Source organism: Pogona vitticeps, chromosome 2 (genome assembly GCF_051106095.1).
Source record: "Pogona vitticeps strain Pit_001003342236 chromosome 2, PviZW2.1, whole genome shotgun sequence".
NCBI classification, from domain to species: domain Eukaryota; kingdom Metazoa; phylum Chordata; class Lepidosauria; order Squamata; family Agamidae; genus Pogona; species Pogona vitticeps.
Genome location: NC_135784.1, coordinates 176,724,824 through 176,749,569, shown reverse-complemented (window position 1 = coordinate 176,749,569; position 24,746 = coordinate 176,724,824). Strand labels below are relative to the sequence as shown.

Genomic DNA, 24,746 nt, shown 5'->3' with positions numbered 1-24,746 from the left:
TTCAACCCTAAGACAAGTGAGTTTCCTTAGGGCGTTTTGAAGTCCCCACGCTTATCTATTTCTAGCTCTACTGTTGGCAAGATGATGGCTTTTCACCATTCTGCTGGGTTTTTTTTTTCCTGAGCCACACACACTTCCCAAGGTATCAGTAAGTAAATGAAGTGCTTGTGCCAATCTGCATGTGGCCTAATTAATAAGCATGGTGCTACTCTCTCTCTCTCTCTTTCTCTCTCTTCTCACTTCAACATGATTGGATGAGGAACAAACCTGGATTCACACACAGGGGCTCTGTCACATGCTTCCCCTCCACCCTAACATGAGAGGCTCAGCTGCAGTGGCAACTAGTAGCGGTTGCTATTGGTGGGGCAGATGGTACTGCAAACAATGGTGGGTAGCGCTGAGGCAAAAGTGGGTGTTCATAGGCACACACACTTGCAGAATCTCTCTCACACACACAAACACACATGATTAGACAAGCATTCCACAACCCCATTTCTCTCTCTCTCTCTCTCTCTCTCTCTCTCACACACACACACACACACACACACACACACACACACACGCACAGAGTTTTGGTGCCTCTGGCAAGGAACCAAGCAGGAGTAGAGTGGCTTAAGGGTAATGTGAGGCTTAGAGACTAGTGTAAGGTTATGGTAGACAATGCCCCAGTTGAACTAATGGATGAGTCATTGTTGCTCTGATAATTTGATAAGAATGTATAATTTTCCCTACCTGAAGATGGCACTTTATGCCATCAGCAAGAAAAACCTTAAATTAAAAAATTAATCTATGCAGAAAAATTAGGTACACACTCATGCCTTTGTTGTATTAATAAAATCTGACCATACTCGCAGTTGACTCTTCAACACTGGTGAAAAGACAGTGGCTGAAATCCTGTTGCTTTACATAGCAAGTCCCAACTAGAGTTGGCTTATTTGAATCAAAGGAACTTATGGAGGAGCTGACTCACCAAATCCCCACTGTTTTAATGAGCCTACTCTAGTGCCATTCATTACCCTAAGCAACAGGTGAGTTCAGCCCGTGTTCTCCAGACACAGCTGTGTCTTCTCATCATGGGCTATGCCTCGCCATGCTGACTAATCAGAGGATTAGTCCTAGATGAATTACAGGAATGGGATCCACTGACAACTACCATTCTTCAGGACCAGTGTTCACAACCTCTACTTCACATAGTTTTGCCAGGTAAAAAAATTGCTTTGAAGAACGAATAACTGAGTGGTACACTATGTGTAGTGGTGGTGGTGAGTGTCAAACCTCAGTTGGAAGACAACCACACTATCTTTGGTAGCACTGGGCATGAGACATGTTGATGAAAAAGTTAAGAAACATAAGCAATTATAACTTAAAACATTTCAGTTTTGCACACAAGTGTGTTGTAATTTAAACTGCTTCCCATGCATTAATACAGTACATGAATATCCTCTTATCCGTGGGGAATTGGTTCCAAGCCACCGGCTCCCATGGATGCTGCAAAAGGCGGATTACTGTATAGTGAACGCTATTTTAATAGTGCTATACATAGCATGGTCTCTAGTGGCTAGTTCTGGTAATGACATCATGAAAATATATTCCTAGTAAATATTATACAGTATGTAGCATTGTCTCTGGTTTCCTCTAGTGGCCAGTTCTGGTAACATCATCTTCAAAAATATTATTTCTATGATTTTTATTTTAATATTTTTAATATTTTCAGGCTGTATATAAGGGAATCAGCAGACACTAATCCAGTGGATAAGGGTGTCCTATTGTATTCTGACAGATCAAGGACACAACAGATTATATTTTAAAATAAAAGGTGAGTTTCAGGTCCTTACTGCTCCAGGAAAGTCAACATAATCTTCAACTTGCATCCCACTCAGTCCTGTGTCTGCAAAATAGCCATAAACTCAGTTTAGATGCTCTTCTGAGTATTTTAGTATTTCAGATATGTCTTTAATTTGCAAGACTCTAACAGGATTGATTGTTTTAGATGTCCAAGGGAAAGAAGCTAGAATTGATGGAGCTATTCTTCCTGGATAAAATGAGAGGACAGGCCTAGGAACTGGATCTGAAATGAACCCTGAGTTGCTGAGAGAAGTCATAGTGATATATATGCCCATTATTTATTTATTTATTTATTTATTTATTTATTTATTTATTTATTTATTTATTTATTTATTTATTTATTTATTTATTTATTTATTTATTTATTTATTTATTTATTTATTTATTTGATTTATACCCCGCCCATCTGGTCTAAAAGACCACTTATCTATAAAGTGCAGAAGCAAACTGTGCTACTTTCATACCACCCCGTAATGCTTAAAGCACTATCTGGGCATTTTACAACGTTTTAATTACACAGGCTACACATTGCCCGCTCACCCACCCAACAACTTGGGTATTCATTTTACTGACCTCAGGAGGATGGAAGGCTGAGTCAGATCTGTTGGTGTCAAATGCAAGCTAGCTGTCAGATCTGTTGGTGTCAAACGCTCATTGTGAGCAGAGTTTGGGCTGCAATACTACAGTTTAACCACTGCGCCACAAGGCTCTATATTTATTTTGTTATTATTAATATCCCCACCATTCGTCCATTGACTTTAAGGTAGCATACATATCTTTAGCTGCATTGTTGCAAGATATTATTTTGTGGCACCAGCATTTGACAATCCCAAAGTGCGAAGTAGCAAAAGCAAGAAGGGGGAAAGAAGAGAGAGAAACTGGCAGAGTTCTCTCCTGGGCTGATCTCCCAGTGAGAGTGGGAATGAGATGCCAGATCTGGAGGAGGAGGCTGTGTGTGGGTGTGTTAGGAGAGGCAGTAGAAGGAAGAAGCACAAAGAGAGACAGACTGTGGCTCCAACTCTCCCTTACTTACACCCTCACTCTTTCTCTCTTACACACCCTTGTATGAATACATCAATCAAGCCTGGAATGTGAAGAATAGGCAGATTCAGAAGCTCACACAGACAGCAGGACATCTGCTGGGTTACAGAAGGAAGGCTGGGAGCCAGGACATTTGGTTCCATCCATCCCCAAATCTGGATGGGGCGGGCAATGTAGTTGCTAGATGACAAGGGGGCTGTAATCAGGGCAGATCAAGGCTGCCAGAACAGTTACATTAGTTTCCAGAGTTTGTGCTCTGTGCTTCTCTCCTCTCCTCTCTCTTTCTCCAATCTATGCCCCAGCAGGGGAACAGAGTAGAAGGAAGAAAGGAGGTGCTTTCCACTTCAAGTCATTTCTCCATGGCTCAGATGAAGAGGTGAGAAAAAAAACTTCAGCACCACGGACAGGAACACAGGTAAGATTCCTTGTACAATGTGAAAAGTAAGAGGTTTGAGAAGCTGGTCAATCAGCATAGCAGGAAAGTGAGAACCAGGGAACAAGTATTGTACTGAACTGTAACAAGACTTTAGCTGAATCTGTAGGTGTTTTGGAAACAACAGAAAATGAATGCAAAGAACAATAACACATCTTTTGACTTTTCAAATGACATTAATATGCAGTCTTGTTTCATCCTAGCATTGTTACAGTTGCTTCTAAGATATTTAAGGAACCTCCTGAAAGTTTGAAAGTTCATATTATTTTTAAATTGCTTCACCTCTTCTGTTCCTCTTTCAAATCTGTGGTGGCTGATTCCTTCTTAATCTGGGGTGTTTCCTCCCACTGCAGAGTGGTAGACATGATCCTGAAGTGGCTGAAGAGACATGATTAAACCTGTCATGCCACTGGGGTATAAACACATGCCTTGCTGGTTAGGATTGAGATCACTGACTTCCAGGCTTAACCTATTGACATAGGATAAAATGAGAGGACGGGTCCAAGAACTGGATCTGAAGTGAAGTCTGAGCTTCTGAGTGCTACCAAGGAATATTTGTAAAACTTTATATATGTGTGTGTGCATGTGTGTGTGTGAGAGAGAGAGTGAGAGTGAGAGTGAGAGTGAGAGAGAGAGAGAGAGAGAGAGAGAGAGAGAGAGAGAGAGAGAGAGAGAGAGAGAGAGAGAGAGAGTGTATGTATATGCCCATTTATCTACATTTTGCTATTTAGCGGTTCGAAAGCATGCAAATGCAAGTAGATAAATAGGGACCACCTCGGTGGGAAGGTAAACAGCGTTTCGTGTCTAAATCACACTGGCCATGTGACCACGGAAAGATTGTCTTCGGACAAACGCTGGCTCTATGGCTTGAAGAGCGGGATGAGCGCCGCCCCCTAGAGTCGGACACGACTAGACAAAAATTGTCAAGGGGAACCTTTATCTTTACCTTATTCCTCCCATTGCCTTAAAGTACTTTACTGTACATGGGTTTTTTCCTCACAACAATCCTGTGAGGTAGTTTGGGTTGAGAAAGAGCAACTAGCCCAAGGTCACTCACTGGCTCAATTTGTGCCTATAATGCCTTGTTTTTTAAACAAAAAAATAGATCCCTGCTCTGAGGAGCTTTTATTGACAGGCTGGAGATTAGGAGAAGTATGTGACTAAAAGGAGGCGAAGAAAGATAAGGAAAGACAAGGATAACAGAAGAACTTTTTAAAAAGCAGGCTGAGGGCATATGATTTTGTATTAGCTCCTGACCCAGCCTCATGCTGTGAATGTGCCAGATTAAAACATGTGAGCAGCCCTGCTGGGTCAGACCGATGGGTTCTGCCCTCCAGCAGTCTGTCCTGCCAAGCAGATCAGAGACCCTCAGGAGGAACGCAAGGACGCTGGCCCTCCCCTGTTGTCCTTTGCAAAGCAAGCTGTCCTGGGCTCTGATAATGGGGCTAACAGTGATTAGGAGACATGAATAGACTTCTCTTTCTTCCTGCATTTCAGATAAGGAATAGTTATCCCACAATGCTGTGCAGAAAGTAATGGGACACAAGGCAGCGTGCCCAGCAATGTGTCTTGTGCAGCTGGAACAGCTCCCCCGCAATCTTGCATTAAAATGAAATGAAATGAAGCACATTTCCCCAGTGTGGGGTCTACAAAGCAAGGGGGCAGTTACACTGTAGCTCATCTGTGTCATGGGATCCCAAATATGCCCAGGTGCTTCAATCTTGGCTTGAAATTGTACTTTTTTTCTTCTCCAAAAAGAAATAGAATTCAGAAAGATTTTCTTCAATAGAAGACAAAGGACAATATAGTAAAAAAAACATAGTAAACTATCAAGCTTGAAAATAAGTAACTGCTCAACTTTCAGTTTTACATCACTGGCATCTTGCTTAAGGAGAACACAAGGAGCTCTTTATGAATCAAAGGAATGTAAAATCAATGTCAGAGAAGGTATCAATAGTAAACAGAGGCAAAACACACATGTAAATATAGCAGATGAAGGAAAAGGCAGGGGTGCTATTGTCTAGTCTTGGTTTGTCACTGAGACAATCCAAGAGTGGCAAAGTGGGAGATGTTTTGCCCCAATCCTCTGTGTAAGGTTGACTTGTGCTATTTCAGTATTTGAAACACAAGGATAAAGTGTTCCCCTCTAACATCAGCTGCACAAGCCTGGCCGTGACATCAGCTTGTGCAATGGCTGAGCCCCTCCATGATATCATAGACTGCATTCAAAGAGAAGGCAGCAGCTCAGCTACCAAAAGGCCTGTAGCTAGCTTGGGCACAAGGGCTTGCTACATTTGGTGACCGTCCATCGCCCGGTTTGCTTGGAAAAGCTGTGGCGGAGAGAATTCAACACGAGCATTCTGCCTCACCCCTAAATGCTAGGACAGAAATGGCACCTAGAGTTGGCCTCCCAATCTATGCTGAGTGTAAACAAAGAGATTTTGCTCCATGTGTCTCCCATCTGTTGGCACCATCCCATAATTGTGCTGGAAACCTTCAGGCATGGGAAGAAAGGGGCAAATAACTGGGGGAGCATTTCAGGCTGCACTTCATTCCCAGTGGTCATGTACTGTATTTCTTAGATAGGCCTCAAACCTGAAAGAGAGCAGGAAGTCCTCACTGACCACATTTTAAAAAAACAGGTATATAGGAAAATCAAGCAGACACCGTCTTGTGTGATGTGCTTATGTTGTTCATTTTGTACCTCATGGACACAAAAGGCACTATCAGTGCTACCTCCATGTAGCGGATGTGTGTGCACATTTCTGTTGGTGCACAAGCAATCCCTATATGTTGAATTTTCCATGGATCGATATCCCTGTAGGAATTTGTCCGTGAGAGATGTTATGGGTGTCTTAATGCGCTTCCTTAAGGAAGTGCATGTAGCTTTCCAGGAGAGACGTGAGAACTTCTAGTCCCCCATGCTATATATTTTTGTTTCTGTGTGAGTGAGTCATCTCTGCAAAGGCCTACTTTACCAACCTCACTGTGACACTGATGTCACCCTGAGTACTTGAAGACTGAGCCAGGGGACAGAAGTCCTGGCAGCCTCCACCAAGTTGGTAAGTGTGAGGGTTCAGTAGTTGGCTCCTTTTCTTTTTCAAATAAAGCAACGGGTCTTCTCGGTTTAGAAATACGGGTAACATTTATTGGGTTATTCAACATGAGTCGTGTCTACAAATGTGTTCCAAACCTTCTCCCCTTTCGACAACAGGTCTGATGGGGGGATTTTCCAATCTCCCAACTTGAAGGGGTTCCCACCGGGTCATTCCAGGGTCCCTGCCCTCCTCTCCTTCCAATAGGGGTTCCAGATATCCCCTCTGCTGCACCTCCCATATCCTCCACTCTAATCTCTCCCACCATTCTCTTTCCACCCTCTCTCTTTCCTCAACTACTTCTGCCACTCTTTGGTTTCTCTCTCACCCCAGTAGGATAGCTTGGGGTTGAGTTCCTGTCTCCTCCTGGCATCCGCCTCCTCTTTGGGGACTTGCAGCTTTTCTATCTTTCCCGCCCAAGGGTCCTCAACCCAAATCCACTTCCAACCCACTGGCAATTTCCCTTCTCCCCTTCTTATATCCCTAACCCCACCTCCACCACTTCCCACCCTTTTTCTCCCGCCCGCCAAGATAGTTCCAGTTCCTGCGATAGTTAGTCCTTTCAAATCTCCCTCTAGGTTCCCTGGGTCATGTCCTGGAGATCTTGTCTTCCTGGATGGGGGGACTGGTGGGGTTTGGCTCTCTTCCTCAGCAGTTGGCGGGAGGGACGGCACTCTCGAGAGAGGGGTCTCTCTCTCACTCTCCTTACAGTAAGGCACTGAGAACAATGAACCATCCAGGTAGTGGACTGCCACTTGAAAATTAGCCTAGTTATGCACAGAGATCCTCTTAGCAGGTGACAAACTAGCCATAGCAACAACTAACACAATGCCAATGCAAAACAGTTGTGATTTCCATCAGCAGAAGGCCCACGTGCAGATAAAATCATCATCAAACAACTGTGGAGCTGGAAGGGACCCTATGGATCATTAAGTCCAGCCTCTGTCAAGGAGGCCCAGTGGGGGAATCAGACTCCCAGCCTCTGGCTCTGCAGACAGAGACCTAAATGACAGCGCTATCCAGCAATTAGATCAAAGACTTTTAAGACAGGAGATAAAGGTACTACCCTAATTGTAACCTTCCACTCCTACATTTTTTGCCAAAATTTTGTTGCCGATGCTGCAGCGGTCAGGATGTCTCCCTAGACTACAAGACGCTGAAACCTCCTGCCAGGCTAACTTTCTAAAGATTTGGGAGACAGGAAAATACATAACAATAAACTATAAGGAACTGTGCCAGATGAGGAAAAAGGAAGCTGTACATCAGAGTATACAATAAACAATCCTTTGCATAAAGTTATCTCAGTGTAACTAGGGTACAGCTTTCCTACATGATGGGGCAGTTTCTCCAGAGGTGGGGGATCTAAATGAACAAGATGTAATCCTCATGCTTTCTTCTCTCGCCCACTCTGCTTATAGGACAACCACAATGTGCGATTCTGCTCCAATAATTTTGATTTGTGCCACTCTTCTGTGTCAAGGTGCCTACACTCAGCCATTCTCCATTCACAGTCAACAGCATCATCATGAGCAATACTGGTACCAGTCCACATTGGATCAGATCCCAGTGATCAGTGAGTATAGCTTCTGTTTTGGAGAAAGCAGTTTAGAGCATGCAAGCAAAATGCACCCACTCTTAGTCTCATTAAGGCAGCTGAATTGAAGTCTAAAGCAAATCCAGCTACACCTACCAGGGAAAAATAACAGCAATGTGTTGTGCTTGCCAAACGGTTCCGGTACAGACTTTTATTTTAAGCTCACATCCAGCACACTTTCTCCAGGGCTCCCAATAACAAAGCATGTGTGAAGCCTCCATGCATCAGGGCAAATACTATGTCCTGGAGCTGAGAAAAACTTTTCTTTAGGTCCCAAAGGGCAGGGCTATCTATGCTGTGATTTCTACTAGTGCAAAAGAGCACAGACAAAATATAATACTGAGAGCGGAGATGTTCAAGATTTTTCAGTGAGCTTGTGACAGTCCCATGCCAATGAGAGAGAGCCGGACCAGGTGGTAGTCCAGAAACTGGTACTGTGCAGCCAGGACTAAAACCTTGGCTCTTGTAGGCTGAGAACTAGATGACAAAAGTAGAGGGCAGAATCTGGCAGCCAGATTTTTAAGGGTGTGTGGCTGGGGAAAGAGATCTTAATAGGTGGCTTCTCCCCCAACTTTTGCTCTCCACTTGTTCCCCCACATCCAAGGTGGAGGTACCTGCAAGGTGATTGCTGTCCGCCGCTGCTGCAACCACAACCACATTGAAGAACGGTCCCAAACTATCCAGTGCTCGTGCCTCCCGGGAAAAGTGGCAGGGACAACCCGCGGCAAACCTTCTTGTGTGGACAGTAAGTGCTTGTAGCCGAGGCCTCCTTCCTGTCGCCTGGAGGCAGGTGTCGGGAATACCCCTCACCAAAAAGCTTCAGATCCAGACACCTGGATTCTTTTGGAGAGGAGGAAACAAAACTGGGAGGTTGACTGAAGGAAGGTGGGTAAAAGCATCCCCTTTAAAGGGAAAGATCAAGATGTTGGTGGTGAGGGCAATCAATCAAGAGGATTTAGGGGCAGAGGATTGATTAAAGGGGTTGATAGAGTTTTTCTCTTTCTTTCTTTCCTTCTTCTTCGAGAAGGGACTGCATGTGGATAGTAAAAAAAAAAAAACCTGAGCTTTCCTCTGAGACTCTGCAAGAAGAGCTGATGGAAAGTATTGCTCAAGTGAACAGGACCCACTGCATGTTATTAATTTGAATTTCATCATAATCACCACCAAAGCTGGAAGGGACCCTATGGATCACTGAGTCTATCTTCTATTAGACAGGCAGAGTGAAGAATCAGACTCCCAACCTCTGGCTCTGCAGCCAGATGCCTAAATTTAACCTTAATATGGCAGCCTTCCTCATGTCTTTAGAACAGAGAAGGATACAAAAATCTTACTTTAAAACTGAGATTCCCACAAAGCAAAGGCATGTCAGTTTTTACCTTTTGTGGCATAGGAGAAAGGTAAGTTTGAATATCTTCAGCCCCAAGAGTCTGGGTGAAGTGAGAAGGTTGTTTACTCTGAAACCAAATCAAAACAAACAAAAACATATTCCAGAATATTATCCTAATCATGGGTCTCCACCACACCAAGGGGTAGATCGAACTGCTGGTGCATAACCTCAGGAACAGTAAGACTGATGCTCCTCTCTGCTCTGCAGCCTCTATTGTAACAGGAAAGTGGTGGTGTGACATGGAGCCTTGCCTAGATGATGAAGAGTGCAAAGCGTTGCCCGACAACTCTGGCTGGATGTGCCTGCTAGGAAATCGTGTCAAAACTACTAAGGTACTAGCTGCTCACATGACCCTTGGCCCGAAATAGTGAAATCTGTGCAAAGCAAATTTGTTCCATGCCACCTTCCTGGCATCTTAACTGTCTACCTTGTCTTAGAAGCCTGCGGCAGATTTTTTGGCAGTTCACAGGGACTGCTAGATGAGACATACTCCAAGCTCCATTTTACAATTTGCCCTTGTTTTCTTTTCAGATCCACACTAGACACTGAATTCTGCAATAATGAAAAATTCATCTTCTAAGTGACCACGGCAGATCTGATAACAGTTTTGAGATTTTTGCTACAAATGGTAGTGAGAGATGCAACTCCCCCTCTAGCCACTGAGCAGCACAAAATATCACAGGAAACACAGAGAAGAAGCTACACTGCAGTCCTCAGTCCTCTGGACAACAGCAAGCAATCTCAGACAACTGGGTTCCTATCAAGATCAGGGTCTGATGACTTTTCAAAGGATGTTGTGATTCTTAATTGTGGGGAATGGAAGGCCTTCCTCTCTTAGTAGAAGAAAAGACCAATGCTATCTCACTTCACTAGTAGCAGGACAGCAAACCAGCTCAAAATCCTCCTTATGCAACATACCCATATGTTTCTAACCTTTCCCCCACCCTCAACCCTGGTTTCAGCAGCCATCTAATTAAGTTTTCCAGGACAGAAACTAGACATTTAGTTTCTATTTACATCAGTAACATGTAATACATCAAACTTTTTTAAAAATTAGCTTCAAATGTAAGTAACCCAAAGACCTGGAGAATACGCAATGTTGGACCTGCTTTTATTAACAGGCATCCAATTTTTCTGATCGTCACAGTCTCTGCATGTGTTTCTTAACAAGTGGGAGCAGCAGACCAGGTTCGTTGGCCTTTGTACAACAGTTGCCCCACTAGGGCTCAGCATCATGAACATATTAAATGGCATTCAAAATACTCTTTGAGGATCAGAGGCAGCTTGGTTTGGATGTGGGGGATTATGTCATCTTGGATTACAACAGAGCTTTGATCATTTCAGAGCTACAGCTGAAGGTTTCACAGGCTGAACAGAAACTGTAAGCAGGCAAGACTTGCTCTTTCTCTCTCTCTAAGATGTCTTGGTTAAAGATTCCGGAGAGAAATGCAAGATGTCATCAGCGTAAACCTTGGCTCTGGGTCGGGCCGACAAAACCCTTGACCCCCCCCCCCCAAGCTGAATGCAGCCCACCCTGCAAAGGTTCCCCTTGTGGCTTGCCAAATGTTTCAGGAATCCCTGCTTTTGCAGTCTCAAGCCAACTGTAGAAACAGATGGGGAACTGAGCACCAGTTTGTGGATCATCCCTCACACCAGAGCGGCATTTACCTTGGAGATCTGACCTAGAACCAAGTAGCATAATATAACTTCATCATGGCAAAATAAGAGCTGTGGTTCACACTACACCCCCACAGCTCCTCTGTGCTATAACTGTAACCCGCTTTCCAACCTACTGCTCTGCTGATGATTTCTGTCAGCCAACCTGGAAGATATTCTCTCAATATACAGAGAAAGCAAGAAGACACCGCCGCCCCCCAGAACCCGGAAGTCAGGGAGGACCCCTTCTGAAGTCCTTTGTCACAGTCAAGGATCATCACCCCACGCACAGGACTTCTAAAGTAAGCAAAGCTACCCTACGGTTTGGAGGTGTGGCAGTGTCATTTCCAGCTGCTTCAGCACGCCTGGAGCGCACCGTGAGGTGCATCACTCCAGCACCCAAGCCCCCTGCCGCCAAGAGGTAGGCATTATACACTGCTCCAAAAAGAACACATTCTGTTCCCCCTTGAAGAAAACTCTAAGAATCAATTCTGTTGCGTGCTTTGTTTGTTTGTGGTGTTGGTGAAGGGGCGCAGGTAGACTCAGGGGGAAATGCCTGCCCCATCCCAGCAAAAACATAAGGATCCCTGGCCGCAAACTGCTTCACTGATAATGTCCGTAGCCTGGATACCCTGCAGACGGTGAGCCATCTTTGGGAGGCAGCTGACTGGGATCTTCTCCAAAGGGGTTAGCTGAGAAATAAAGGAGGAACAGTGAATAACAGGCAAAGGAGGTCAGGCAGCCGAAGACAACTTTCTAGGGGGAAGAGAAAGCAAGAGAGGATGCCAAAGTGCAGCTGGAAGGAAAGATGTGGGAGCAGGTGAGACTGATTATTTAACAAGTGAGAATTCCCAGCTTCTGAATTTGCTTGCTACAAAACAGGGTGAAATTTACACCTGTAAAACAGAAGGAGAGAGTGCTAGACTCTGTGAGAAAGGAGTGCAGCCTCTATGCCTCAATGAAGAGGAGGCCACCTGCAGCCCACATGCCACGTAGGCTGCACTTGGTTTTTGTGCTTCCTGACTCTTTTCTATTGGGGGGGGGGGGCAGAAAGCAGCCTTAGCACTCCTGGAGGCTTTCAAGAGCACTGATTCTATTCCAAAGCCAAGCCCTACCTTAGTTGTGGAACATGGCTTTTTTCCGCTATTGTTTCTTTCAAACTCAAAGTGAAGCAAATGTTTGGTCACTTTAGTTTGGGGAGGGGGGGAGAATTAAAATATTTTGTTTGTGAGGCTATGGCTTATGACATGTCCCCTGGTGTCAAAACTGGCCATGAGGCCTGTGACAAACCCAGACCTACTGGGATCTATCACACAGTTACTAAGCTGCCACCAACCATTCCCTATAATAAGTCACACAGACCAGGGATGGATTTTTAAACAATAAAAGAATAAGGTTTATTTTAAATACAAACAGGGTAAATAAAACAATCAGGTGAATAAAATAAAGTAACGTGGCTTATTCTCACACACACCAGCATACAGTTTGGTTCACCTAGAACCTTTAACTTAAAGCACAGACCCTGAACCCATCAGTTCTGGCTAACCCACAGACACCTGAACTTATCAGGTTGGTACTCTGACACACAGTAGTACCCTGTCAGACACCCAGACTCCCACAACAGCTTCTTCTTCCCCAGCTGCTGCTTCGTCCCAACCCAGTGTCTCACAGTCTGTCTCAGCATCTCCTCTTCACCACACAGGCATCACATATTTATACAGTACAGCCCCTCCTCCTGATGTCCCGCCTTCCACTCCCCATAGGATGGAACTTTCCCTCCAAACCCATGACAGACAGGTAACATCAGTGCTGTTATGTAACACCTCCCCTCTTTAAAAGTTGTTTTGTAGGGGGAAAGCTAACGTGCTTTTCACCAAAAAACAACCTTGATAAAACATACAACAACAGTTATACATACCATATAATACCATACTTACTTACATTCTAAGTTAAACATTTACCATTTAGGCATTTAAACATTTACCATATACAATACATCAATTTACCTTTATTCATACAAACCCAATTTAAAACCAGGTACATTTTAACTTTTTGTTCTCATTATATACATATAGTCCATGTTCTTTCGCCGTCTTCAGTCTTCAGGTCTTCTTGATAAGGCGTCAGCAACACAGTTCACTGACCCTCTGACCACCTTCACTTCAAAGTCATAGTCCTGTAAGTTCAAAGCCCACCTCATAAGTTTGCTATTGTGGGTTTTCATTGTCTTTAGCCATTGCAATGGTGAATGGTCAGTACACAGAATAAAATGTCTTCCCCAGATGTAAGGCTTGGCCTTCTGGATCGCGTAGACTATGGCCAAACACTCCTTCTCCACGGTTGCCAAATGTCTCTCACCTTTTTGAAGTTTCCTACTCAGGTAGGACACTGGATGCTGGTCACCATTCTCATCCTCCTGGCACAGAACTGCTCCTACCCCGCTGTTAGACGCATCGGTGTAGATGATGAACTCCCGGTCGAAGTCTGGAGCACGCAGGACAGGATAGTTGATTAACGCCTCCTTCAACCTCTGGAACGCCGCCTCACAGTCGCTGGTCCACGGGATGCGGTCATCAGCCTTCTTCCTCGTCAGATCGGTCAGCGGAGCCGCAATCTCGCTAAACCTCGGGATGAACTTTCTGTAGTAGCCCACCAACCCAAGAAATGATTTAACTTTTTTCTTGGTGTTGGGTCTAGGCCAATCACGAACAGCTTCTATTTTGGCCTCCAGGGGTTTTATCATTCCTCCCCCTACCATGTGACCCAAGTATTTTATTTCTGGGCTACCCAGCTGACACTTGCTGGCCTTTACTGTTAGCCCTGCTGCACTTAACCTCTGCAGCACTAACTCCAGGTGTATCAGGTGATCTTCCCAGGTATTACTGAAGATCCCTCTGTCATCAATGTAGGCCACTGTAAAGTCACTGAGCCCTGCCAAGGTCTGGTCCATCAGCCTTTGGAATGTGGCTGGTGCATTTCTGAGACCAAAGCTCAGGACTCGAAACTCATAGAGACCAAAAGGGCTGCAAAAGGCAGTTTTTTCTTGATCCCTGGGATCAATTCTTAATTGCCAATATCCCTTTACCAGGTCCAATGATGAGATGAACCGACAACCCCCTATGGTTTCAATCAGGTTGTCTAGCCTGGGCATTGGGTAGGCATCAGGAGTGGTTACACGGTTTAATTTCCTGTAATCAACACAAAACCTAATGCTCCCATCAGGCTTGTCCACAAGGACTATCGGAGAGGACCAAGGACTAGAAGAGGGGACGATTATGTTCTCCCTCAGCATTTCGTCCAGCTCCTTCCGCACCTTGTCCCTATAGGGTCCCGTTACTCGGTATGGGGATACTGCCTGCGGGGGTGCATCCCCTGTATGGATCCGATGCATCACTCCCTTCACTATCCCCGGCTTGTTGGAAAACACCTGTTGATATTTACTAAGCAGCATTTTTAATTCTTGCTGCTGGTCTTGGGTGAGTGCAGGACTGATCTTTACCTCCTCTGGGTTGTATTTTACTTCCCCTCTACCCTCCCAGAAGGGTAATTCCGCTTCCTCACTCTCAGCTGCTTTTATCGCGAATAAAACCCTCTGTTCCCCTCTGTAGTATGGTTTTAGGGCATTCACATGAACCACCCTCCTTGCTTGGTTCTCCTCCTGCTCTATTAGGTAGTTCAGGTCTGACATCTTGGAAATGACCCTATATGGTCCTGCCCATTTGAGCTGCAGTTTATTCTCCCTGCAGGGCCTAAGCCAAAGCACTTCCTCCCCTGGGTCAAAGTGCCTCTCTCTAGCTTTGTGGTCATACCATGTTTTCTGTCTGACCTTCTGAGCTTGCAGGTTTTCTGCTGCCAGCTCTAGATTTTTCTTTAGGTCATTCATCAAGGTGTCTATGTATGTCACAACGTCTTGTGGGTCACCCTGGGCGATCTGCCCCCAACCCTGCTCGATCAAATCAAGGGGCCCCTTCACCCCTTTCCCAAATAAAAGTTCAAATGGACTGAACCCGGTACTGGCTTGTGGCACTGATCGATAAGCAACCAAAAGGGATTGCAGCTTCTGGTCCCAATTGTTTGGATTCTCTGCCAAGAAAGCCCTAATCATGCGCATTAGAGTCCCATTGAACTTCTCAGTTACCCCATCACTTTCCGGATGATAGGCAGTGGTTTCCTTGTGCTTGATTCCACAGATTTGCCATAAGCGTTTCATGAGCTTTGATGTGAACGATGCGCCCAAATCTGTGATTATCTCTGAGGCAAATCCCATCCTGGACATATACCCCACCAAAGCATCGGCCACTGTGTTAGTTTCAATGTTAGTCAAGGGTATGGCTTCAGGATACCTTGTGGCATGGTCCACAATTGTTAGGATGAACCTGTTCCCCCTCTTTGTGGCCTTGGGCAAAGGTCCCACAATATCCACCCCTATGCATTTGAACGGAGTGTCAATCACAGGCAAAGGGCACAACTTTGCTTTGGTCCTGTCGCGGTTATTCCCTTGCCTTTGACACACATCACATTGTTTACAGAACTCCCTGATCTGCTTCCCTATGTCAGGCCAGTAGAAATTCTGTGTGATTCTCTGCTGTGTTTTGTTCACTCCTAAGTGTGCAGCAAACATGTCAGAATGACCCCTTTGTAAGATCATGGGGCGATACTTTTCAGGTACCACCAGCTGACTTCTGATCCCATCTCCCCCTTTTGAGATATTCCTCAGGGTTTCTCTATATAAAATCCCCTTTTTCTCCAGAAATCTCACTGGGGTTTCAGGTGTTAGCTGGGCGTCAGTCACCTGTTCAAAACACTTTTGGAGAGTGGCGTCTGCCTTTTGCTCCTGTCCAAATCTGCTGTCTGTGGTTAAGGTTTCCACCACAGCTTCTGAACTCCCCTCTGCTTCCGCCTCTGGCTCATCATTACCCCCCTGAACTGTCCCCGTGGTGGCTTGTGAGCGTGTAATCACTAGCACCCTTTTCACATGTTCAGCCAGGTCATTTCCCACGAGCACGGCTGCTGGCAGAGTAGATGAAATCGCTATCCGCCAATCTCCCCTCCAGCCTTGAAAGTTGACAGGTACCTCTGCTACTGGCAGAGAGATTACCTGCCCCTCAATACCTGCTACCTTTATGCTCTCATTTGGGATTATAAACTCCCGGGGAATGATATCGGGATGGCACAGGGTTACCTGGGAACAAGTGTCCCGCAGCCCCCTATACTGACGGTCAAATATTCCTACGTCCACCCCTGCTGTCTCAAACAACTGAGAATCTGTTTTTATCAGCAAGCAGCGCTTTACCTCCACAAGAGGACCATTTTCCTCAGCCTGCTCAGCATAGGTAGCTGTTCCAGACTGAGTAGCCATGGCAACAGGCTCCCTCTGTGACACTGAGCCTTGCTCTTGCTGGACACAGAACACAGCTTTTGGCTTGGTCCCACTAGAATTCTGAGGCACCATTCCTTTTAGCTGCTTCAATTTCTCACACTCTGAGATCAGATGACCCTTTCCCTGACAGAAATAGCATTTTCTGGTGTATTTTGATTCTCTCTCCTCTTGTTTGGGTTTTCCCTCCAAATTCTGAGGGCTTGGTTTCATGCCTGAGGGCTTCCCTTCACCATGGGCCCCTCCCCCTTGCTGGCTTTTCCCTTTTATTCTCAAATCCAGCTCCTTTTGCTTGGCCTCAAACTCAGCCCTGATCTGTACAATTTCTTCCTCAGCCCTAGCTTTTATCTCTTTTACTTTTTCTTCAGTCTTATCTCTGATTTCTTTTAATTTAATGTCTTTTTGCTGAGTATATTTTTCAAGATCTTGCTCACTTTGTCTGACCTGAGCCTCATACTTTTCCTTCTTTGACATTTCTTCCACTGATAAATTGTTAATAAACTTATTTAGGAACTTCAATTCCAATTGTACCAGTCTAATTTGGTGTTTCAGTTCCATCTCTTTTATCCTCATGGCCATTCCCCTTTTCTTGGCATCTGCCTCTGCCTGACAGATTTCAGCTCTTTCTTTTCTTCTGATTTCCATTTCCCTCACCCTCAGTTCATGCTGTTGGGCTAGGAGTATTTTTCTGAGTTCTGGGTTCTGCTCTCCTGTGCTGTCACCCTGCACTGAGCCAAATTCATCCTCAGAACCTTGGTCAATCTGGGGGTCTTTCACATCACTCATTTCGGCCATCTGGCTTCGAGTCAAGGGCATAATCCCCCCTCAGAACAGGCTGCTTTAAAAAGTCAAGCCTCAGAATAAAACGACCACTTTTTTTCCTTTTTGCCTCAGAACCAGCTCTCCCTAGAGATTGCTGCTGTTCTTCAGCACTACTTGCAACAGTATCGAGTCAGAGCCTACCCCCCTCTGCTGGGCCTCTCAGCTGGCAAGCTAGCTCGCTGTTGCTACGCAGATTTGCCTCAGCTTTTTCCCGCCAAAACTAGGCTGCCTCAGAGCACCTTAATCTAAGTCTCCCCAGTTGGCACGTTCTTCTACTAGTGCACCTCCCCGTGAGGTACACCTAGAAGATTACCTACGCGCCTCAGACTGTCCCTGACTAGACCCCCCTTGCTCTGGGCACACCTGCCAAGGCTTTGCTGGACCACTGGACAACTGGACCAGACGTATCCCACACGCTGGACACCAATCAATGTGACAAACCCAGACCTACTGGGATCTATCACACAGTTACTAAGCTGCCACCAACCATTCCCTATAATAAGTCACACAGACCAGGGATGGATTTTTAAACAATAAAAGAATAAGGTTTATTTTAAATACAAACAGGGTAAATAAAACAATCAGGTGAATAAAATAAAGTAACGTGGCTTATTCTCACACACACCAGCATACAGTTTGGTTCACCTAGAACCTTTAACTTAAAGCACAGACCCTGAACCCATCAGTTCTGGCTAACCCACAGACACCTGAACTTATCAGGTTGGTACTCTGACACACAGTAGTACCCTGTCAGACACCCAGACTCCCACAACAGCTTCTTCTTCCCCAGCTGCTGCTTCGTCCCAACCCAGTGTCTCACAGTCTGTCTCAGCATCTCCTCTTCACCACACAGGCATCACATATTTATACAGTACAGCCCCTCCTCCTGATGTCCCGCCTTCCACTCCCCATAGGATGGAACTTTCCCTCCAAACCCATGACAGACAGGTAACATCAGTGCTGTTATGTTCAATAAAGTTGAACATAAGAAGAGCCCTGCTGGATCAGGCCAAGGGCCCATCTAGTCCAGCTCCCTGTATCTCACAGGGGCCCCACCAGATGCCTCTGGGAGCACACGAGACAACCGGATACCTGTCTCTTGCTACTCCTCCTCTGCATCAGGCATTTGGAGGTGCCTTCCTTTTAAGCCTGGAGATTGTACATCCTCATCATGGCTTGTAACCTGCGATGGTCTTTTCTTCCAGGAATCTGTCCAATCCCATTTTAAAGGCATCTAGGCCAGATGTCATTGCCACATCCTGTGGGAAGGAGTCCCCCAGGCCTTCCCATCTCTACTGACAATATAACATGAGTTAAGATGGGAAGGCCTGAAGAAAAGAACAAAATATCTGAGGAAAAAACTGGTTTGTTTCCATTTTTCCCCCAAAGCTGTTTTATATGCCTTCCACAAAGTTTACATCTCTATTTCTGGAGGAACCATGAGTAGAGATGGGACGGCCTGGAGAAAAACAGAAAAATTGAGGAAAAACAAATCCCCCCCGCCCCCTGGTTTCTTTCCAGAGCTATTTTATATGGCTTCAAAATTTCCAGAAATTCTACATATCAATGTGTGTTTTGCAACTGTGGTACTGGACTGTATGGCATCCTGGTGAACTCCTTCTATAAAAAAAATTAGAAAGAGGAAGTCACCTAGCCCAAAGCAGCATCCAGCGGACCACTGCGCAAACTGATCTACCTAACCCTCCCTACATTATGTCACAGACAGACAAGGGGCTCCACGTGGAGATGCCTGCCAAGAAAGAAGTACTCTTCTAAGAGAATCCTGAGTTACCCATCCTTCTGCCTTGCAGATATTCCACTGTATCAACAGGGCAAAGTTAGGACTTACGATTTTGGAACTGCTGGGCGGTGTACCTCGTCAGCAAAATCCCAACGCCTTCTATCAGAGCAAGCAAGATGCCTCCCATCATAGCTGAACCTACCATGGCCAAGGGCCCACCTAGAGGAAAGAACAGCTGTTACAAAACGATAGAGTTCAGCAGCCAGCCACAGAGGATGAGGGGAAAAAAGCCATGGGTGCTAGGTTTATTGGGTTATGAATCACCACTTACTGCGTGATGCCAAGACAGCCCCAGTGAGAGCACCACTGGTGATGGAGTTCCAAGGATCCTCCTTACCCCGCATCCTCACCAAACCACAGTCAATGGTGGAGAAAAGCCCACCCCAGACGGCAAAGCTGCCTGTGAGATGGAAAAAGGAAAGCAGTTGGAGTCCCCAGCTGGACAGAGAGCATTTGAAATTTATACCCAGAGAGATTAACATTCTGTGCCAAGCAAGCCCAGATTTTTGATTTTGGTCATACAGATTTGTTTTATGCACACGCTGGACTAAGATAGGGCAGAATCTGAAAACTACTGGCAAAGAACTAAGCAGATAGGGGGAGAATTACACAAGGTCACAAGCAATTTATAGGTAGGGCAATGTGCTCAGAGCTCCAGAAGGAGAGGCAGTCACCAATGCAGGACACATTCTACCCCACAAAACCATGGATTCTGCAATTGTCTTCAAATAACAGTTTTTTGTTTTCATTTTCACTGACTCAAATATTATGCTAGTTTCTTGCCTTTTCTACAAGCACTATTACATGAAATAAACAGCCTATAATCCACAATATCTACAGAGGGCCCCTTCTTCACAATACCATCTCTGCATCAAAGACAGCAAAAAATCTAAAGAAAAGTGTTCCTAGTGGCCTTCCTGCATTCCCAACCCTCTATATCAGCAGTCCCCAACCTTTTCCCAACTGCGGACTGGTTGAGGTGGTGATGGAACTCGCAAGCGCATGTCGCACTCAAGGGGGCTGCTCATGCACATGGGCACAGCATGCTCACAGGGGGTGGAACGCACTTGTGCACATGCATGCGATGGTGCCCCGTGGGGGCCACATATGCGCATGCGCATAGCTCACGCACAAGAGGCAGAACACACTCGTGGGGGAGCTAGAAGATCTGTGTCCGCAGCCCGGTCCTGGATTGGCCACAGACTGCTGCTGGGTCGTGGACCGGGGGTTGGGGACCTCTGCTCTATATCATCGAATTACCATGTATTACAGGCCCTAGCTCAACTTCCATTCCAGAAGGACAGTAAGAGCTACTACTTGTGTTTTTACTCTGAAGAAAGAAAAAACTGGGGAAGATGTAAATGAAGGCTTGAACTGATGGAATTTTGTTTCACCTACATTTGTATTATTGGGGTCAGCCCCTTGAAGGTCACCATGTTGCACACCTTTAGCTGGGCATTAGCCTCAGCAAACACAGTATGGTGTATCTCTGAATATGTAGGATTATATAAGATTGCATTATACATATTCAGAATGGGATAGAATTAACTAAAATTAGGTAAAGACATACTGCAAACAACCTTTGATATACCAGCTAAAATCCTGTTGCACATTTCCACGTCTAATGTCAACAGTGGCAAACTGCTGCTGATTAAAGGTAATTTGATTTTCACAGACTCAAATTTTGTGCTAGGTTCATGTACCTTTCTCTGCAAAACAGGCTTTCCCTACAGTGACTGGCTGCCTGGAAGGAGTTTTTTAATAGTTTTGTGCCTTGTTTTGAATCTGGTTTTGGCACTGGTTTTGTTTATTTTTATTGCAATATTTATTTGATCCTTTTTAACATGTGTATGTTTACTGTTTTTAACTTTTAAATATTGTCTTTTAATAATGTAAGGTGCTGTGGGTCCTTTTTAAAGAGAAAGGCAGGGTAAGGATATTTTAAATAAATAAATATTGGACTGCACACAACTTCTACACAAAATAGTAAAGTTGCATGTACTGGAAATCCCCCCAAAAAGCGTTCAGTCAATGCAATTTACTGCTGTTGAGATCATCACTGGCTCGTGTGGAGCTCTGCAACAGAATTTCAGCCACCAGGTAGCCTTCTCTTTAATTCCCACTCTTTTTGACCAACAGTTGTGTTATTTATTCATCAATACAAAGCAATTTATATGCTCCAAATAGCACAAGGTTTGCCCTGCAAGGATTTTTCCTCATTTTATTTTCACAACAGCTCTCAATCATTAAGCTAGCCTGGCAGGAGGGAGGGGAAGAAAGAGGGGAAAAGAGGGACAAAGCTCATATTACAAGTTTATGGCTGAGTGGAGATTTAAATCAAAGTCTCCCTGGTCCTCATTCAGCACTAACAACTACATTTGATCTTCCCTGAAAAGAGAAAAATATCCCACTCCTCTCCACCCACATTCTTTCCGCTACATCTGTTGTTTTAGGATGCCCACATCATTCAGTTCCCACCATCCATGACTTAGGACTCTTCCCTTACCGCCAATCTGTGGTGCTCTAACTCTGATTGCATTCACGCTACCTTTTAAACGATGCCTGATACCCTAGAAAGGAAAAGAAGAAACCACTTCAAACACCAGCTTCCTTGACTCCAGCAGAGGCATTCAGAACATCACATGATACGAATCAGAGCACAGAGGGATAGAATTATGCCCTGAAGAGCTGATAGCTTACGATTGAGAAGGATGGAGAGAACTGCAGAGTTACGACAACCTGATGCAGCAGAATGACAATATCTGAGCCTATACAACGTATGCCTCATTTGTCAAACTTGTGTTATTGCAGCCCCCCACACACACACGCAAAAAGGCCACACAGAGACAAAACCATAAAGCCCCCAAGTTTTTGGCTGTGCTTGTTAATGGTCATTTTCTAACCACAACTACCTGGTCTCAGTTTCAGCTGCCCAGCAGAGTCACATATCATGCAGAGCAGGTCCTCTCTTCCTGCTTCTCATACTAAGTATGGCTCTCGTAGTGTTGCCTCTCAATGAAGTACAACTACCAGAGAAAAGGCCTTTCTAGTCACAGAACAAACTTTCTAGAGTGGTTCCCTTGACCTGATTATCCCTGCCATCTTTTCATTGCCAGTTGGGGCTTTCTCTTCACTCAGGCCTTGTATGTATCATAAGCAGCCTAGCGTCTCAGTTTTAGATTTATTTGTGAATTTATTCTAAACTGCCTTTCAGGCCTTAAGAAATGATTTTTTAATTCTGAATATTGTTTCTTGCCGCATTTTATCTTGTTTTTGTTTTAACAGATTTGCATTCTATTTGTAGCTAATTGTTTTTCTCTCTGCTTACTGAAAGCTGTCCTGAAAGCTGGGTGGCCTGAAAGCATTGAAAAACCAATTAAATCACTATCCCTTATCCCATGCTGTGAGCAAAGGTGAGTGGAAGGATGCTGAAGTCAGCAAAGACCATGTATTCTTTTGCAGGATGATTAGCAAAATGGTGCTGAATCCCAAAACCTATACCATAGTGATACAGAGGTTCAGATGGCTAGAGTGGAACTGCCAATGAGCAATTACTCCAGGTGAAGTAAAAAGCTATCCTTAACGAGTGGCACTTGTAGTGGCAGAATCACAGAGCTGGCAAAGACCAAATGTTAAAATCCAACCCTAAGATGGACTAAACCTCGGCGTTATCTCTTCACAGCTTATCTACAACAGCTATATCATGGTGTGAGACAAAAAACCCAAAACATATGCAACAATTTCTACAAACCAAATTTTTTCATTAAAAAAATCAAATCAGATTATCATTTATATGATCTCCTTTTTTCACAGCTAAAAGAACAACAACACTATAGGGTTACTTTCAATGACCCTAAAAGGCAAGCTAATATTTGTACCGTGAATGTAAAAACTACAAGACAATAGCAATCCTAAGGCAGAAGCAGGTAGATTTGAACTCTGTGTGATCTCTTGCTTTTGGGGTGTTAAAAACAAACAAACCTAAAAACAAAACAGACTTCTAAGGATTGGGACTCACCACTGGAGCATTGCGGAAGCCCTTGACAGCCTGGAAGACACCTCCACCAATCATCCCCATGGTGAAGGCACCCCCACAGTCATCCACAATCCGCCATGGACTGTCAAGTGGAAAAAGAAAGAAAATTAATAGAGTCCACTAGAAAAATGGCAAATCCTGAGCTACCTTTTCCTACTGTTTACAAAGATCTTTGCGATTTAATCTCAGGCAAGACAGAGAGGCTTTACAGTATTTTGCTGCTTCTTTTAAAACATTCAGTTGCGTTTTTTGAGGGGTTCTTTGGTGTGAAGTATTTCCTACTTGAAAACAAAATTAAACTATTTAAAATCCTGAGTCTTGTTAATATTCATGTAGGTTTTCTATTGTTTAAAGAATTACAGTGTTGCTGTTGTTCTTCAGTCACTGGAGGGCAACTCCTGTCATCCTCAGCCAGCAAGGAGAAGTGATGTGAAACGAGGCACAGGCCCTGGAGAATCATAAGTTGTCCACCTGTGCCCTGGACCAGTGGTTCTTAACCTTTGTTACTCGGATGCTTTTGAACTGCAACTCCCAGAAACCCCAGTCAGGACAGCTGGTGGTGAAGGCTTCTGGGAGTTGCAGTCCAAAACTCCTGAGTAACCCAAGGTTAAGAACCAGTGCCCTGGACTGAGGAGACCGGGTGGGTTTAAAAAGGGCTTCTCACTTATGGAACCCACTAGGCAGCCACATTCTGTGCCTGTACCTCTCATCACTCGATCTCCTTGCCCCCCCACAATGCATACGAAGCTGTAGGTAAGTATTTCACTCCACAAGTCTGCGGAAGTGGACCACTATCCACAAAAATTGAGCCTGAAATAAATCAGTTGACCTTTCAGGGTCAGCAAGATGGTGGTGCTGTTTTTGTCAGAGAGAGAGAGAGAGAGGCTCGGGTGGGGGGGGTGGGGGTGCGTCTGTGCCAGTCATTCCCTTGCCCATTTCTGCCTCTACCTGCCAGGGAGAGTGGGGGAAAAGGAGATTTATCCCACCACAAACAGACACGTTCCCTCGTCATCTCTGTTGGTGGACGAGGCGGGATTCCGATGCCGTAATTAACCCAATTCATGGGCTACTACCAAGCACAGTATTATTAAGGCTGACATAGGAGAACAGAACAGACTTCTAACAGCAGCTCCATTCCCACACAGCCTCGTGGAAGTTGAAGGCAAGACCAACCGCTACCAGCCCCGCCCGCATTATAAAGGAAACAAGTGGAGAAAGCGACTGGCTTCCAACCCCCCACCCCCACCCCCACCCCCACCCCCACCCCGACCCCGAAAGTCCTGTTACCAGGGTTCTCGGGCATATTCCTCCATAACTCCCAACCGTACGCTCTGCGGATCACGTGACACTGCAAAAAGCCCGCCTGGATGACGTAAAGCCCCCCCCTCCGATTGGACGGCTCGAAACACGTGAAAGAAGACCGGCGCTAGGAAACTGAGCCAAAGCCCCTCCCCCCTCTATTGGGCGTCCACATCCTAGAGATAGGAAAATTTAGAGTGACAATTATTTCGGGGATTTAAAAAGGAAAGAAAATGCAAGCCGTAACTAGATGCATAGTTCCCTTCAGCATCCCTGTCGCGGAAGGCCTCTCTATGCTATCGTGACATCTAGGGAGTGGGTGGGGGGAGTGTTCCGTTTGCACCGGTCGGAAGTGCCGAT

The 24,746-nt window shown here is 45.2% G+C and overlaps 2 protein-coding genes across 3 annotated transcripts; one reads left to right on the top strand and one right to left on the bottom strand.

Moving 5' to 3' along the window:
* The first annotated feature begins 1,963 nt into the window (after positions 1 to 1,963).
* On the top strand, positions 1,964 to 10,535 carry LOC110090610 (chemokine-like protein TAFA-1). 2 transcript variants are annotated; one of them, XM_078386506.1, is made up of 5 exons: positions 1,964 to 3,301; positions 7,833 to 7,987; positions 8,613 to 8,753; positions 9,603 to 9,727; positions 9,927 to 10,535. In XM_078386506.1, the coding sequence occupies exons 2-5, from the start codon at positions 7,843 to 7,845 to the stop codon at positions 9,942 to 9,944; spliced, it is 429 nt and encodes a 142-aa protein (XP_078242632.1). In that variant the 5' UTR covers positions 1,964 to 3,301; positions 7,833 to 7,842; the 3' UTR covers positions 9,945 to 10,535. The 2 variants fall into 2 exon arrangements, with proteins under 2 accessions (XP_078242632.1, XP_020669959.2); XM_020814300.3 differs by lacking the exon at positions 1,964 to 3,301 and having other exon boundaries at positions 3,312 to 7,987.
* On the bottom strand, positions 10,391 to 24,490 carry TIMM17B (translocase of inner mitochondrial membrane 17B). Its single transcript, XM_020814298.3, has 6 exons — positions 24,375 to 24,490; positions 23,070 to 23,169; positions 21,558 to 21,621; positions 19,323 to 19,451; positions 19,100 to 19,210; positions 10,391 to 11,743 (listed from the first exon to the last, which is right to left on the bottom strand). Exons 1-6 carry the CDS (start codon positions 24,398 to 24,400, stop codon positions 11,655 to 11,657), a joined length of 519 nt encoding a protein of 172 aa, XP_020669957.3. The 5' UTR covers positions 24,401 to 24,490; the 3' UTR covers positions 10,391 to 11,654.
* Positions 24,491 to 24,746: the final 256 nt, after the last annotated feature.

Bases quoted from the DNA above. Each gene is read 5' to 3' on its own strand.
- LOC110090610 (XM_020814300.3), top strand. From the start codon at position 7,801: ATGCTTTCTTCTCTCGCCCACTCTGCTTATAGGACAACCACAATGTGC. The intron at 7,988-8,612 runs GTGAGTATAGCT...CCCACATCCAAG, and splicing joins GGATCAGATCCCAGTGATCA to GTGGAGGTACCTGCAAGGTG. The intron at 8,754-9,602 runs GTAAGTGCTTGT...TCTGCTCTGCAG, and splicing joins CAAACCTTCTTGTGTGGACA to CCTCTATTGTAACAGGAAAG.
- TIMM17B (XM_020814298.3), bottom strand. From the start codon at position 24,400: ATGGAGGAATATGCCCGAGAACCCTG. The intron at 23,170-24,374 runs GTAACAGGACTT...TCCACTTGACAG, and splicing joins GAATATGCCCGAGAACCCTG to TCCATGGCGGATTGTGGATG. The intron at 19,452-21,557 runs GTAAGGGAAGAG...TCCATCTCACAG, and splicing joins TAGAGCACCACAGATTGGCG to GCAGCTTTGCCGTCTGGGGT.